Source organism: Dreissena polymorpha, chromosome 9 (assembly GCF_020536995.1).
Source record: "Dreissena polymorpha isolate Duluth1 chromosome 9, UMN_Dpol_1.0, whole genome shotgun sequence".
NCBI classification, from domain to species: domain Eukaryota; kingdom Metazoa; phylum Mollusca; class Bivalvia; order Myida; family Dreissenidae; genus Dreissena; species Dreissena polymorpha.
This window is the reverse complement of record NC_068363.1, coordinates 81,058,282-81,075,401: the sequence shown is the minus strand read 5'-3', so window position 1 is coordinate 81,075,401 and position 17,120 is coordinate 81,058,282. Positions and strand designations below refer to the sequence as shown.

At 37.6% G+C, this 17,120-nt stretch overlaps 1 protein-coding gene across 3 annotated transcripts; it reads right to left on the bottom strand.

Moving 5' to 3' along the window:
• Window positions 1-7,756: 7,756 nt before the first annotated feature.
• LOC127845835 (dehydrogenase/reductase SDR family member 4-like) lies at window positions 7,757-17,120 on the bottom strand. 3 transcript variants are annotated; one of them, XM_052376997.1, is made up of 9 exons: window positions 16,867-17,120; window positions 16,046-16,199; window positions 13,985-14,165; window positions 13,135-13,212; window positions 11,790-11,884; window positions 10,322-10,373; window positions 10,009-10,143; window positions 8,882-8,940; window positions 7,757-7,988 (listed from the first exon to the last, which is right to left on the bottom strand). In XM_052376997.1, the coding sequence occupies exons 1-9, from the start codon at window positions 16,868-16,870 to the stop codon at window positions 7,874-7,876; spliced, it is 873 nt and encodes a 290-aa protein (XP_052232957.1). In that variant the 5' UTR covers window positions 16,871-17,120; the 3' UTR covers window positions 7,757-7,873. The 3 variants fall into 3 exon arrangements, with proteins under 3 accessions (XP_052232957.1, XP_052232959.1, XP_052232960.1); XM_052376999.1 differs by lacking the exon at window positions 8,882-8,940; XM_052377000.1 differs by lacking the exon at window positions 16,046-16,199 and having other exon boundaries at window positions 16,867-17,114.

Below are 17,120 nucleotides of genomic sequence, written 5' to 3'. Positions count from 1 at the left end.
AAGAGTTCATAACAGAGCCTCGTAGATTCTGTACAAATATTTATAAAAAAACACGAAGATAGCGAGTGCCAATTCGTTCTTTTGCGCATGCATATTTATTTTTAACCAAAGAACGAATGTTATTTTTCCAATTAAGCTATGTTTTAAAGTGATATTATGAGCAGTTTCACTGTTGAATTGAGCTGAAAAGAATTAACAGGTCAAAAGAATTAGTTAAAATGTGGTAAATGACCAATTATCTACAACTCAACTTGCTACCAGTTGTTTATAAAAATGTATATTATTTTCGATATTTTACATGACTCACCCAGTCCTCTAAGCCAAAATGATCCGTAAAACAAAATTGTGTCTTTGTGTCGTATTAACGAATCTGGATGAAAACTACAGAATCATTTTTGTCGTATGTTGTCAAAACGAAAGCACGGTTGATATTCAAATGGATTATTTTTTTCTTTCCGGGATATTGGTTTAGTATGTTGATGCTGCATTAACAAATATAAGTGTATATGAAGTGAAAACAGCAAAAATAAACAACGGTTGTGATAGACACCAACATACTGTAAGATGTCCATAATATCACTTTAAGAATTTGCATGTAACACAATGGAATTGTTTAAAGCTGTGTCACAATGGGTAGCATTAATTAATTACGTATTTTCATATTTTGCTATTAGCGCATTCGGATGTATAAAGGTATACACGCTTTCAAGAAAAGTTTTTTTTTTCATTTATCAAAACATAATTGATGGATGATAAAGACCCGAGGTCTCTAACTTGCGATGCTTCACCCCGATGTTATACATGCACAGGTATCCGAAGTTTCATAGCTAAACACTTGGAGCATCATATACGGTAGCTTCCTATAGGCTGTACATACCATTGCAGTTGATTTTTGCGAGGAAGTTAATAGTATAATAATGCTAAGAAATGTAAGAATGTTTGGAGATGAAGATTATGTTAAAACAGAGAAGCGGATGTGACAATAGTATTAATATAATATCTTTTAGGTAGTGATTTACATTTAACTGGTTGTTTTGTTCAAAGCCTTTACATGTAAATCTGATTTACACGACAAAGCAATTTGTTCGAGCCTGAGATCGGCTTCTAATACTATATTACTTTATGACCGCCAGCATATAGAAGTATATTTTATTCTTGCAATAGTTCATGTCGCTTGATATTTATGTATTCATGTCTTAAGAAAAATGTCATATAACATTAACAAAGCATTTGCAGTGCGTTCATAAATGGCATGCTCTGAAATTTATAGCTACAATCGATCAATGACAGCGCGCTGATTCGTAATGGCTATTTTGCAACTACATTGTATATTCAGAAAATAGCAATTCGTCATTATCAACAGCAAAGTCGCATATGCTGTTACAGCTGCGTAGTTGGTAACAAGTTGTTTGTATTGTATCCAGGTCTCTGCGTTTACTTCTTCAAATAAGCGCACACCTCTACTTTTTGCAGCATATCAAATCGGTTTGTCTAGGACTGACTAGTTTGGTCTCCATTTCTGTCCCCACTTTGCATACATACAGTTACGGCGCCATATGATGTACATCATTTTTGCCATTATAGTCAAATTGGATTGACGCAAATAATGTAAAGTAAAACAAATCGTCATTTACGCATATTGGTTTCAATTATATAACAATAAATTATAATATCATTTACAACGTGTACATGTTACTGTTTAATTAAGGTAGATATAAAAAGTGCAATCTCAATATAGGCCTGCATGTAAGCTGCATACACATTTACAGTTCAATACGGGTACTCAATCCCAAAGTTATTGAGCGGAAATCGTCTTTCTATATGAAGCAAAAATAACCTTGACCTAAATTTACTTGGCATGAAATACATTTGAACCATAAATCTGTATATAAGTTGCCTACACATAAACGTTAAGCGCAATACCTCTGTTCTTACTCATGGTGTTCAGAGAAAAGAGTTAATACTTTCTTTTAGAAGCCGTCATCTTGACGTTGATGTCAATGACCCAAATGCCTAAATCTAATATCTAAATATGGGTCTGCATGGAAGCGAATTGGATTTTCAACATTGTTGAACCAGTAAGTATACATCGAATTTGGCGAAACATGTCTTTCAGTTGGAGCGCAATTAAATTTACCATATATATCTACGTCCTATATTAAAGATGTCATGGCTGTTCGCAATCAAACATTGTCACGGCACAAACAATCATTACACCAGAACCATGCAATATTTTTGTTCTAAATGAACCTCCTTCCATTAACCCATTTGTGCCGAGTGGACTCTCTCATCCTTCTAAATTGGATCAATTATGTCCAAAATTAGGGATGTTTGGTTAATTTAATTCTATTTTTAGAATATTTCTTACAGAAATTTATTGAAGCAAACAGCGCAGACCCTGATGAGACGCCGCATCAAGCCTTTTTCTAGACGCTATGCATAAATGGGTTAAATGCGGGTCGAATCTGCTTTCATTTCGTGGTTGTGGGATCGTCTGTCTGTTCAATCCAGTTTAGAGTAGTCAATGCCATATATAGAGAGCAAACTTCACGATAACAACGACATTGCTTAGGGCTTTGTGAAGACCCACAAACAAGACACGTATATATGAACTACAGTTAACTAGCTAGGTCGACAAAAGAGTGACCACAGCTTGTCGGCTCGTTGTCGTTGTCCGCTTTCCTTGTCAAATAGAACGACAACAAACGTGTTCCGAAAAATTGGTATTCTTTGTTGACCGTACGATTTCGAATTTTAAATTACGCAGTGGATATGGTATTTCAGGGCCCCTGGTTCGATTCCCACTATGAGAATGTTCTCAATATCAAATCAATCAAAGAGAATAACAACAACAACCAACACTCAGTATTAAGTACTTGAATTACACAGGATACGCATTCGAAAGTAACTGCAAAAGGAATCAGACGAAAAAAAAGACAATGTTATAAACACTCTTTCATATTGTGTTTAACAATTAATGGTGGTGTTTTATTAAAATATGTTCGCTAAGGTTATGCCATAAATTAGAACTATATTTGAATTATGAGAATAAAGAATGTTTTATTTCTTAACATGAAGCAAACGACTCTTTACAATAAGCTGATTACCGGTATTGGGATATTCGTCTGGATTTGCAGATATATTCTCGACCGCTTGAAAATAATTAAGAATGTGTATATTATTTATTTTCAGATGTTTACACACGGGCTGGACAGAATGTAATCACACCGTTAAGAACTTTATACTTGCAAATATCTCAAGTTATTGACATACATTTACAAAAATCTTTAGTGCATAAAGTTTTTCTTGAAGTCTGTGCCGATGTCTTAAGGCATAAGAATAAATCATTGAATACGTATGAAATCAGTGACATATTTCACGTTCCGTGAAGCATAATCGTGCAGTACAACTCGAAGTTTGAAAAAGAACACATTAATATAAATTATAGTAATTCTGATGTATTTCACATTGCAATAATCAGCATGCAAATCTGTTCTTTATGCACTAGTTGAAATTCTTACGAATTTTATTTTTAAAACGTTATTCGAAATAAAGCACCACTAACCGTTTTAATCCATTAAAGTTAAAAGGGGGAACCCCGAAAAGTCACGTGATCCTGCATCCTGATAAAGTGCGTATAATTTAATAAAATGAACGTATGAAAAGAAGTTGGTTGTTAGATTAAAAGGTTTTACGAGAACGAAGTGGAATATCGATATATTTCGTAAAAACAAAGGGTTAAATATGCTAAATCTGTATCATTTCCGGACTGTGCTGATACATATCGTTTCGAAAAATATTTTTGCTACTGTTTTACATTCCACAAATTCTGAATAAGTCCCTACTGGCATTACTGAACATTAAAAAAGGCGTGAAAACGAACATAAAGGAAAAATGCATCTTTTGGCATTGCTTATTTACACTGTTTGCCTCGGAAACGAGCTCATGCTTTTCAGGAGCGTTCCTATCACGTATTCCTATGAAACCAAGTACTTCATAAAACCAAGCCAAGTCTATCAGTACTCACTATATTAAATAAATATAGGTTTAAACTCATCAACATGTCCGATATGAACAGGGGATTGCACACGCGTTTTTAGCAAGGCGATCAGGGTTCGATTGCTACTACCGGCGCATCATCTGGTACAGGTGGGATTCCACCGGGTACTCACTCGTATCCCCACCCCCTACACATTGTAAGACCAAACACAACTCAAATATATTTCAGTCAATCACTTAAAGTTAGTAGCTGACAAGTTCTCCTTTAATTCGAAATTCGTGTTGGGTTTTTAGGATGGGAGCGCATCCGGTCCAGACATAATGCAGCCTCCGACACGAAAGGATAAAGGATAAACATATTAATACAGGAGCTTAAGTACATGTATGACAGTTAAAACAATGCATGAAAAAAAAACTGTCTTTGACAATTAAGCCCCTCACCAAGACCATAAAATACGCCGTCACACAGCTTTGCCTTCAAGATGAATTGGTGGCAGGGGCACATACTAGTCCTCTTGAGGAATTCTAGCTTCCGAGATGACATCAGGTTATTTTGAATATCCATCATCTAAAGATCACGTGTGTTAACCCTTTGCATGCTGGGAAATTTGTCGTCTGCTAAAATGTCGTCTGCAGAATTTCTAAAATTAGCATTTTCTTCTATTTTTTTCAAAGAATACTATCAGAATAGCAAACAGTTTGGATCCTGATGAGACGCCACGTTCTGTGGCGTCTCATCTGGATCCAAACTGTTTGCAAAAGCCTTTAAAATTCGCTTCCCGCACTGAAAGGGTTAAATTGTTGTGTGTATGTGTTTTAACCGTTTATGATGCCATTCCGCGACTTAAGCTACACTGTGTGAGTACCCGGAGTGCGCGTTTTTATAGTTAAAAAAGACTGTTGTTTTACCGATTCAAAATCTTAACGTGCTTGCTTTTGTCAAAAAGAGCGTGTGAATTATTTGACGATAACGATTACTAACATAAAAGTAAGATGGTTTTAATATATGACCGTGCTTGTGACGTTATGAGGAAGCACTTCGACGTAATTTTTAACGTTGATTACGTCACTGGGAGGTAAGCGACACTTCAGACATGCTTTGCTAAAATGCAACTATCTCGGTCAAATACTTTGCCTCCATCAACGAGTGAACCTACACCATTATAAAGAATGGGAGCGATGCCGTCACAAATGGAAGATTACATATTTGGCACGTGTAAAGAGCTGATCAGAAACCAATGAATGACATCAGTCCGATCGTTGTATTTAACTATCTGGCTGCGCTATTTGTGATCGAACGAACAATTTAGATAACGTCACTGACGATAATTACGTCATTTGTAAGATCGGCGACGTTGTACACTTGTAGAGTTCATCATGACGCGTCGAAGAACGTTGGTCAAAGAACGTTGGTCTCGTCGATTTATGACGTCATATGGCCTTGCCTGTGACGTAATAAGGTGCATTTTTTCTTTTTTAATGTCAATGACGTCACTGTGAAGGTGGGCGAACCTTCAGAAATACTTGGCACATAAAGCGAAATAAATGAGCCAAGTTGCAAGAATCTCGGTCAAAGACTTTGTCTCCAGCAACGAGAGAACCAATACTCTTATAAGGAATGGGAGCGATGACGTCACGATGGAAGATTACATTTCGTGTTGAACCGAGGCCGCTTGTTTACGCATTTTAACGAAGTCGCAACATTTAGTACGTGTGTAGAGCTTATCAGGTCCCGTCGATTGCCGTAAGTCCGGTCGTTAATTGACGGCATCTTGCCACGCTATCTACGACCGAACATAATATTAAGAACACGCCACTGACGTTAATGGCATAACTTGGAAGGTATGCGACGTGAAAAGTTTGTAGAGCTCACCGTGACGCGAAAAAAAAGTTTGGTTCCCTTCAAAATATTATGTCTAGCTTAGATTTGAAGAAATTCGGCGATTCACTTTTGTCATATTTGTCGTGTAAGATTTTTTATTTGCATATATGAGTGAGTAGGAATTAATAAAAGTTCAGGATCTAGATTCGATTAGGCGTAAGTCATTCGCAGTTCAAATGGTTTATCTAGCAACGGGTCAATTATGTTGATGTACCAAGTCTGTCAAATACTGAGAGCTAAACGAGTTTTGCATTTAAAAAAATAAGTTGATGTTCAACGGGTCGATCTTTCTGCGGTTCAATGTTGTTGTTTTTTGGAATATATTTATATACACTAATTTTTGCAGCGCCACAAGTCGCGCGGATTCGTTTGGATTTTTTCAGGTGTATATGTTTCTGCCAGTGTGCAATTACTCCATATTACATATGAATATTCTACTTAACCCATTTATGCCTAGTGGACTCTCCCATCCTTCAAATTGGATAAATGTATTTCCAAAATTAGAGATGTCTAGAATATTGATTTCTATATTTAGAATATTTCTTAAAGAATTTCCTTTAAACAAACAGAGCAGACAATGATGAGAAGCCGCATCATGCGGCGTCTCATCTGGGTCTACGCTGTTTGCAAAGGCATTTTTTCTAGACGCTAGACATAAATGGGTTAAGATCAAATAAAGGAAGTAACACGTATTTCAAGCAATTTGTGGTCAAGAATAAATTATCAATAGAGCGAAAAAATTAATTCGACCCCATGCTTTATACAGTTATATATTTAATATGTATGTGCCATTTACAATCGTTCGAAAGGATGACCCCTCGATGTTTGCGGGAACTGATATCGTGTACCTGTTGAGAAAGCATAGTGAAGTTATTTTGATTCGGCTGTTGCTTTTTGGAAGATGTATTTTTTCTGATTCAGAAAGATTAACTAAGAAACGCTATTTGATGCCTTATTTTATATTTTGTTGAGGTTGTTTTGTAACATTTCATTTGAAGTGTTGGTATGAGTTGTTAACAAAATGACGGATGATCCTCGCTCTGGGAAAACAGTGAGTAATGTTTGTTCTTTAAGTGTCGTCCAATATTAGCCGGGGAGTAATGTTTGTTCTGTAAGTGTCGTCCAAGATTAGCCGGGGAGTAATGTTTGTTCTTTAAGTGTCGTCCAAGATTAGCCGGGTAGTAATGTTTGTTCTTTAAGTGTCGTCCCAGATTAGCCGGGGGGTAATGTTTGTTCCTTAAGTGTCGTCCAAGATTAGCCGGGGAGTAATGTTTGTTCTTTAAGTGTCGTCCAAGATTAGCCGGGGGGTAATGTTTGTTCTTTAAGTGTCGTCCAAGATTAGCCGGGGAGTAATGTTTGTTCTTTAAGTGTCGTCCCAGATTAGCCGGGGGGTAATGTTTGTTCCTTAAGTGTCGTCCAAGATTAGCCGGGGAGTAATGTTTGTTCTTTAAGTGTCGTCCAAGATTAGCCGGGGGGTAATGTTTGTTCTTTAAGTGTCGTCCAAGATTAGCCGGGGGGTAATGTTTGTTCTTTAAGTGTCGTCCAAGATAAGCCGGGGAGTAATGTTTGTTCTTTAAGTGTCGTCCAAGATTAGCCGGGGGGTAATGTTTGTTCTTTAGGTGTCGTCCAAGATTAGCCGGGGAGTAATGTTTGTTCTTTAAGTGTCGTCCCGGATTAGCCCGTTCCCTCCGCCTGAACTTGATATTTAATAAGACGAGACTTCCTTAAAGCGAAACAATAAAAATAAACGCGAAAACTGGCGTCCATGATAAGCCTGTGATGACTGCACAGGCTAATCTGGGACGACTTTACGCCAAATGAATTGATCCCCGTTCTCTTAGAGCCAACCTCATTGCAATCATAACTGAGAAGCGATATTAGCCAAATTTATGTAATGAAAACGTCAAAGATAGTACATTGTGGATAGCGCATGGTACAGACGAAGCCCATGTACATATACTGACTGTCACAGCCTGCTAGATTAACTGACTGTCACAGCCTGTTAGAAACTCCACCGGAAATTGCGACTGTTTCCCCGGTGACGTACGATGCGTCGTCCGACAAAAGGAAGGACACTGCACCTGCGCATTCGTACGCCTCTGCAAACCTAGAGTGACAATAAAACGTATTTTTTACTCACGTTATGAGAAAACTGGGCTTAATGTTTATGTGTAAAGTGTCGTCCCAGATTAGCATTTGCAGTCCGCACAGGCTAATCACGGACGACACTTTCCGCTTTTATGACATTTTTTGTTGAAATGAAGTCTCTTATTAGCAAAAATCCGATTTAAGGAGGAAAGTGTCGTCCCTGATTAGCCTTTGCGGACTGCACAGGCTAATCTGGGATGAAACTTAACGCACATGCATTCAGCCCATTTTTTCAGAACACGACTCGTATGTAAATGTGTACAGTGTATGTCACATGAACAAACATGCATTTGCCATTTTAGGTACCGGTTCATGAAATCTATGTAATAGTTTTTGTTTCTAATCGAATGTTTGATTAAAAAATATCTGCAGCCGCCTTAAAGGCCCCGTCGGTTAGTTTTCGCCTCTCAATATGTGCGATAATATGATTTTTAAATGAACGTTAAGTTTAAAATATAGCTCGAATTTTATTCTGTAGTGTATGTACAGACATATCAATCCGCCTGTATATGCGCAAGAAAAATATAATACATGACCTAGCATTGTTACAAACGGACACATTACATAAACAGAAAGAAAAATACGGAATCGTTATAATTCATTTAAACCCATTTATGCATAGTGTCTAGAAAAAAAGGCCTTGGCAAACTGCGTATATCCAGATGAGACGCCGCATTATGCGGCGTCTCATCAGGGTCTGCGCTGGTTGCTTAAAGGAATTTCTGTAAGAAATATTCTAAATATAGAAATAAATATACTAGACGTCCCTAATTTTGGAAATAAACTGATCCAATTTAGAAGAATGGAAGAGTCCACTAGACATAAATGGGTAAACAGAAGATCATCGCTCACCTTCGCAACGGTATAGTATTCAGATAGTTATCTGAAATCTCGTTGTTTCCTTTCCAGAGCTGAAAATAAAACGTGAACGACGTATATTGAGAGATGCCAAGTATCATACGTACGTGTATAACATTACCGGGTATGGTGTAGATTCTGACACGACTGTACAATATCACAGGCTGGCCTTGAGTTATGCTAGACGCATACGGCATAAGACCCATTTTCGCATGACGTGGACTGCACAGGCTTATGTGGGACGACACTTTACTCACATGCATTAAACCCCTTTTCACAGAGCAAGGTCCATATTCAAGCTATTTTGAGAAAACTGAGATTGATCATAACCAAAGTGGTTCCAGATAGAAACCCGAGCTACGCAAGCGCGTAAGCTAACAAAACGCAAAATTTCAGCGTAACATACAAACTAATATTTTAAGCAAATGCTGGATTGATTTTCCCGACTGCCCATCAAATGAACTATGCTAGATCTGCGTATATTAAGTAGTTATCACACAAATATCGGTCGCATAACGCCATCCAAACTAAAGGTATTCACCGAAAACCTTTTCTCTTTTTTTTAACACGGGTCTTAACCTTGACCTGTTTAGACCAAACTGCAGCCCATAAAAGTTACAATGACCTTAAGATTGGCATGACTAATAACTTTAAGGTAAAGTGACCTTGACCTTGACCGCAATACCCCATATAAAATCCCAACATACGTCTCCGTGCAATATTAATATATTATAAAATTTCATCAAGTATTGTCGATGCAAACTCACGTTATTGCCAGGAAACTATGGTTTAAGCCACTCGCCCACCCGCCTGCCTGCCTGTCTGCTTTTCCTCAATTTAATAACCAGAATAGTTACCGTTGCTGAAAGCCTGGTTTAACCCATGTATGCCTCGAGGACTATCCCATCCTTCTAAATTGGATCAATTTCCAAAAATTAGGGATGTCTAGTATATTCATTTCTATATTTATAATATTTCTTACAGAAATTCCTTTAAGCAAACAGCGCAGACCCTGATGAGACGCCGCATTATGCGGCGTCTCATCTGTGTCTACGTTGTTTGCCAAGGCCTTTTTTCTAGACGCTAGGCATAAATGGGTTAAACAATAATAATTAATAAACCTTTTCGCTGAAACGCGTCTTGATGACTCCAGGGGCGATTGCGTTCACTCGGATATTCATTTGGGTGAGCTGAGGCACCAGGGCTTTCACCAGGCCGAGAAGGGCGGTCTTGCTGACCGAGTACGCGCCCATCAACTGAACAACACCACATTGCATGTCAGTGTGAGAACTACTCTGGGACAACGGGGCTTGCAATACATTCTTTAAGAGTTACCCTGAAGTTGTTTTTGTTTTTTTAATTACGGACTAAATTTAATTGGTTTTCTTAGCTTGGTAATTCAATAAATATATTCATTGAAAACTAAACATCTACCTGAGAAGGGGTATATCCACCCTGTGACGATACGATCACTATAGAGCCGCCTCTGAAATTTAATTAATAGGCTATGTTGTACGTCACGTGTTCATTAACCCATTTATGCCTGGAGTCTAGAAAAAAGGCATTGGCAAACAGCGTAGACCCAAATGAGACACCGCATGATGCGGCGTCTCATCAGGTTCTGCGCTGTTTGCTTATAGGAATTTCTGTAAGAAATATTCTAAATATAGAAATAAACATACTAGACATCCCTAATGTTTGGAAATAAATTGATCCAATTTAGAAGGATGGGAGAATCCACTAGGCATAAATGGGTTAATTCGAACGTGTACTATGCAATTGTTGGCGTGTTGTTTCATCTGACGACCTGTTTCCATAAATTCATGAATTCATTATTTGAAACAAAAGTTATCATACGTAATCGTATTTTTCCCCGTGTAAAGGAAAAGAATGTTTACATCAGTAATTCGTATAGGCGTTTATGTATCCATACATTGTATTATGTGAACTGTTGAACTGTTTTCACTTATTCAATCAGACATATATGTATAAGTATTATTGAACTGAGTTCTTTAATGATAAGATATGGAAAGTAATCGTGAATGACTGCTTTCAAAGTATATTAATAACATATCATTGAAAATATAATACAATTACAATAACCCCCCAAAAAAACATAATGATTTAATACAACCTTCTAGTGTTGATTTTTTTTTAAAGTTTCAACAAAGGCAAATATTAAATATACGCATTTTGTTCAATGTGTCCTTATTGCTTATTCTTTGTGAATTCAACAATATGAGTACAACTGCATGAATATTATGCATGCGTTGTATTATGTCGATTGACTGTTTACTTATCGCCACTTAAAGGCACTTAACAAACAAATAATTTTACACAGATAATCACGAGGGCGAATGGCAATACCTTTACGTGCTAATTTATTTTACTAGCGCTTTCGATGTATGGAATAAGTAAACAAAATCGTGCTTTTCCATATATGGTCCCAATAATCTTACCCGGGCGTTACAATGCATGTTAACAATCAACCTACCCGCGATGTCAAATGCATGTTTTTACCTGCGCTTTTCCATGTACAATACCAATCAACTTAACCGCGATGTTCCACGTGCGATACCAGTCAACTAACTCGCGATGGTCCACGAACGATACCAATCAACTTACCCGCGCTTTTCCACGAACGATACCAGTCAACTAACTCTCGCTTTCCCACGAACGATACCAGTCAACTTATACGCGATGTTCCATGGACGACAGAAGTCAACATACCCGCGATGTCCCATGCACGATACCAGTCAACTTACCCACGATGTTCCATGTACGATACCAGTCAACTTACCCGCGATGTTCCACGTACGATACCAGTCAACTTACCCGCGATGTACCACGTACGATACCAGTCAACTTAGCCGCGATTCATGCATAATACCAGTCAACTTACCCGCGCTTTACCATGTACGGTACGACCTCTTTAACGAGGAAGAAAGTCGACTTGACATTTACGTCAAATATCTTATCCCATGCCTCCTCGGTCGACTGAAAAAGAGTTAAGAAACGTAATTATTATAGTTATTATACATATATTTCAATATAGATTAAAATTAAAAGTTAAGAAGAACATTTGTCGAAAAATGCGAAATAAGCCAGATATTTAATTCTGAAATCGAAAATGTCTGTACAGTCGAATTCGCCAGCATTTATATCATGCATGTACGATGTGAATCTAAATTTAGTTTTACTGATCATTTTAATTTCCTGCAACGATATCTATTCATACGACACACGAACACTAACTCCGATCCTAATAAAAAGACGAATTCTTCTGTTAATGTATGAAAATATGTACGAAATATCTTCGTCACAATCGGCTCGGGGCGCTTATTTGTCTTTGCTGCATTTAATGAAATTCGTCTTCAATGTATAATTTTTCTTGCCTTTTTTGTGTTATTGTAACATATTTGTATCAATATATTACAATTTAACACATATACAAATCGCGCAGTCCCTCTTTAAAAGAAGCAAACATTAATGAATTCTGATGCGTTTATATGTTTGTGTCTTTATAAAAAAACTACCCACATCAAATAACTTACCATTAACATTCTTATCGTGACTCAAACGGCAAAGTATATGCGCGAACAATATTTTATATATGTGGAGGCATTAAATACGAAAAAAAGCATGTTATTAAGTGCCTAAAATGAATAATTAATTCTCAATTTACGATAAAGTTATTTCGCTTAACATAATTATTATAATAATGTCTTACGAATTCCACAAATGATCACTAACAAATTACCGGTAATAGTATAAGCATACATCTGGGAAAACTTTACTTAACCCTTTGCATGCTGGGAAATTTGTCGTCTGCTAAAATGTCGTCTGCTGAATTTCTAAAATTAGCATTTTCTTCGACTTTTTTCAAAGAATACTATCAGAATAGCAAAGGGTTTGGATCCTGATGAGACGCCACGTTCTGTGGCGTCTCATCTGGATCCAAACCGTTTGCAAAGGCCTTTAAAATTCGGTTCCCGCACTGAAAGGGTTAATGCATGTGCGCCTATGTCGTCCCAGATTGGCCTGCGCTGTTCGCACACGCTAATCAGTTTCTGCCTTATTGAGTTCTTCGTTAAAAGAATGTCTCTTTTAAACGAAATCCCTGGAATGCGGATAGTGTCGTCCGTGATTATCCTGTGCGGACAACAAGGGCTAATATGGGATGACACGATACGGACATGCTGTTTTCCCAGACAGAGGCTCTTGTGATAGGTAAACGCAATACCCACGTCTAAGATCGGACCAAAGATTGGATTCACAGCAGCATTGGATACCAGGAAATCGATTCCACCAAACTCCTCCACCGTCTGTCAATGTAAAAATACGTATTCAATGGCGATATTTATACCTGGACCAATTGTTTGAGTCTTCATACAAAAACGCAACAGCCAGCAAAAACAATCAGCACAGTTTGTCAACAACAAAAATACGTTGCTTATGACTTTACTTATGGCAATTTTACTTACTCTGATAGACAAAATGTTCTATCATCCTCAAAAAAGCAATATACGAGTTTTTGTATTTAGTTTCTATAATTTAAATGAACATGTTCACACATTGAATAATTGACATTTTCTCGAAATGTTATCACATATTTCAAATACAATGGTAACTATGTTTTTTGAAGATTTGACCCGGTGAACTCCACTTGACCCAAATATGAACCTGATATTGTAAAGATAAATATAGTGAACAAGGTTCATCAAGATTTACTAAGAAAAATTGCTTCTTAATGGAAAGAACGTATTTTTTTATGGTATTACATAATGAACAAGTTTTCGATGCCACTGGACCTTGATTTTAACTTGGAATATTTATAGTCAAGACAAACTTACTGACCAAAGGTTATATGGAGTGAGCCAAAAGTGAAATTTAGAGTGGAAACAAAATTTTGCTATATATCTACCTTGTGGTCAAGTTTTTTTTACCCATATGGACCCAATAAGTGTCGATAATGTTAATCATCAAATAATAAAGGCATCTGTTGCATAAACAACCATAAGTAATCTTTACGTATTAATATTTGGTAAAATTGAAACGTTGGGCAAAAAATAAAATTGAAAAAAAAAATGAAATAACCTTTTCAATCATTCGCGACCTGTGTTCTTTATTCGCCACGTGGCAGACCATTCCCGACACGTGGTAATAGCCCTTGTCTTTCAGCTCGCGCACTGCCCCGTCCACGTTTTGGTGTTTCCTGCTACTGACCATCACGCACGCACCCTCCGATGCAAGTCGCTCAGCGATAGCAAATCCGATCCTAAATAAAAGCGCTGAAGGCATTCCAGTCTGTGTGCTTTTTCAACATTAGAAAAAAAAACACTCAGAAATGTAATAGCAATTTATAATTAACGAGTTTGTAACTTAAAGAAAGCATATTCGGCAAGTTTTCATCCTTAGTAATAAATAAAAGATGACATTTGGTTATAGAATGTGTGACGTCATGAAGCAAACATGACAAAGACCGAAAAGACAGACAAATATTTAAAGGGGCCGTCTAACAGATAAAGCGTCGTATCGACGCGATTCGATATTTTGAGAAACTACGAGGATTGCTTAAATAGCTAAACAATACATCCGCTCCAAATATGAGCGTGGATAGTCGAGTGGTCTAGGCGGGAGGCTTTTTACTCCAGGAATCCAGGGGTCAGTGGTTCGAGCCCTGTTGAGGGTTACTTTTTTTCTTTTTTGAAAAATTGTATTCTTGTTTTTCTACTGGAAATTTTAGTTCAAATGTTTAAATTTATTAATATAAAGCATTGAAAACATTTAATGACAAGCTTCAATACATGCCAAAATCTGTTGGACGGCCCCTTTAACCAACCATATTTTAAACCGAGTTTTATCGTAGAATATGTGCATTCTTGTTATATTATATGTAACGTGTTTTAAATGTGTTCTTTGTCAGTTTAAATTCAGATAGTTTTCGAAATTTTCTCCGTTCATATCGAAGTCATTACCCCTTTAAGAAGAATATAAGCTGATGCTTTACGAAATCGTTGAGATTATAATTTGATAGTACTGCTTTCGGGTCAGTCCGCCGTACTCCTTCCGCCAGGGATGTACTGATAAATATGTCAATATCTGCAAGTTATGTTAGGGGAAGTTCTATGCGTACACCATGGATACGAGTATTAAAACTCAACAGTCCTTCCAAAATGCTATCTTAAAATAGATGACGTTTGCTAGATAACACGCGCGTTTTAAAACCTCTGTTAAGATTATGCCTCGGTCACAAGGTCACGAATCAGAGCTACGAACGAGCTACGAATACTTTTCGGCACTATCCTTACTGGACCGTGGCTCTCCGTACTTGATCCGTGATCAGTCGTAGTAGTTTTTGGCTGTCCGTAGCGACTCTTACAAATTTTGAACAAGTTCAAATAATTGCTACGGATTTATCGACCGTAGCGTATCCATAGCAGTCCGTACTAAACCGTACTGATCCGTACTAGTTCGTAACGACACCGTAGTCGTCCGTACCTTTTTATAGGCTCACAGATTTTCAAGGACTTCAACGGATTGATACGAAGAACTACGGAGCGGTGCGGTTACGCTACGTATTAGCTACGATTATTCAACGGATATACTACGGAAAGCCACGGTTCTAGTACATTGTACTACGGATAGGCAGGAATTTGCACGATCTTGTACGATGTACTACATTTCAGCATGAAACAGTACGGACATGAACGGTCAATCACAACAAATTGCTACTGAAATACATAATTGAAATTATAAAGCAACCGTACTTGCATTTGTTGAGTTCACAATCATGAACCGCCAGCAAATTGCGTTTGCGATAAATTTGTTACACTTGGATATTGATATGGCACACAATGCAGAGGCTGTTGTCGAGCGGCTTGACGATATACACAGAGGTAATAATGATTCAATATCGTATAACTAGTATAGCTTTGTGCTAAAGGCTACGTATTTTGAAAATATATTAGAATTTGAACTTACTAGTAATACATTTTTTTTATTTGCTGGCAAGTGGCTGCCTCATATGCCTTTTGAATCTTGATCTTACTTTTACGTGATTTAATAATTGTTAAATTAATAGCCGACATAATAAAATACAAAATTAATCATACTTTCCTAAGCATAATCTATATTTGTACATCAATAATTACATACTTTATCAGGCCAGAGAAGAAAAAGGGGGTGGTTGATAAAGACTGGCTTCTTGGTTTTGGATGGAGGAGGTAGACTCTTCCCCTGACACGGCTGATTCCACTATTTCTGTTACGCGCTGTTGCTGCCGCTTGCATGTTTCTTTTTGGGAGGCATTCTGTGTATGACAATACAAGAGGTTGTGTGCGTAATGTTCAATCGTAGTTTGTTCCTACCTATCCGTACCAGTCCGTCAAAATTCCCACTGCTTCGTAGCGGACCGTTCTAGTTCGTACTTACCCGTACTAGACCGTAGCGGATCCGTAGTTAGATCGTACTGATTCGCGTAGCATCGTACTTAATCGTACCAGACTGTAGCGGATTCGTAGTTTGATCGTACCGATTCGTGTCGCTCCGTACTAAATCGCGTCGATCAGTAGCAGTCCGTACCTTTCCTCGTTCGTTTTCCAACATTTTGATGGTAGATTCGTTGTGCTCCGTACTGAAATCGTAGCGGCCTACGAATTTTGACAATTTCATAGCCTATTGAACCGTAGCTCATTCGTAGCTCTGATTCGTGACAGTGTGACCGAGGCATTAACGAGTAGTTTGAAGTCAAAACTTGCGAATTGCACACAAGCCTCATATGAACTCGTTTAAGCATATCATGTTCACAATATTCAATCGCAAATTGCACTTAAAATGTGCAATGACAAAAACATGAGCCAGTGTCTTGTGTAATATTAATAACAACATGCATGTTTGGTAAACGTGACATTTCTAATGCTCTGAACAAATCGAAACAAAAACATTGTAGTTGTTGAACGACGTATCCAAAAACCTACCCATCGGACGATGCTGTTACGATGGCAACCTTTTCTTTGAACTTTCCCATAACTAGTCTTTATCCAATAATTGTGTTCACTTAAAGAAGACTTGTCCCTCCCGCTTCCGCGGTGTCGAACCGTTGACAAATCACTTGAGTTCATAATTTAGCACGTTAAAGCTGCGACATTGTCAACATAGCCGTTTCGATACATAGTGAATACACGATACGCGTTTTAAACGTTCGCTATCGGTGTTTTACAACTCAGACAAT

Bases quoted from the DNA above. Each gene is read 5' to 3' on its own strand.
- LOC127845835 (XM_052376997.1), bottom strand. The intron at 14,166-16,045 runs GTATGTAATTAT...GCTTTTATTTAG, and splicing joins TTCTTCTCTGGCCTGATAAA to GATCGGATTTGCTATCGCTG. The intron at 8,941-10,008 runs GTTTATTAATTA...TTTTATTTTCAG, and splicing joins AGACGCGTTTCAGCGAAAAG to CTCTGGAAAGGAAACAACGA.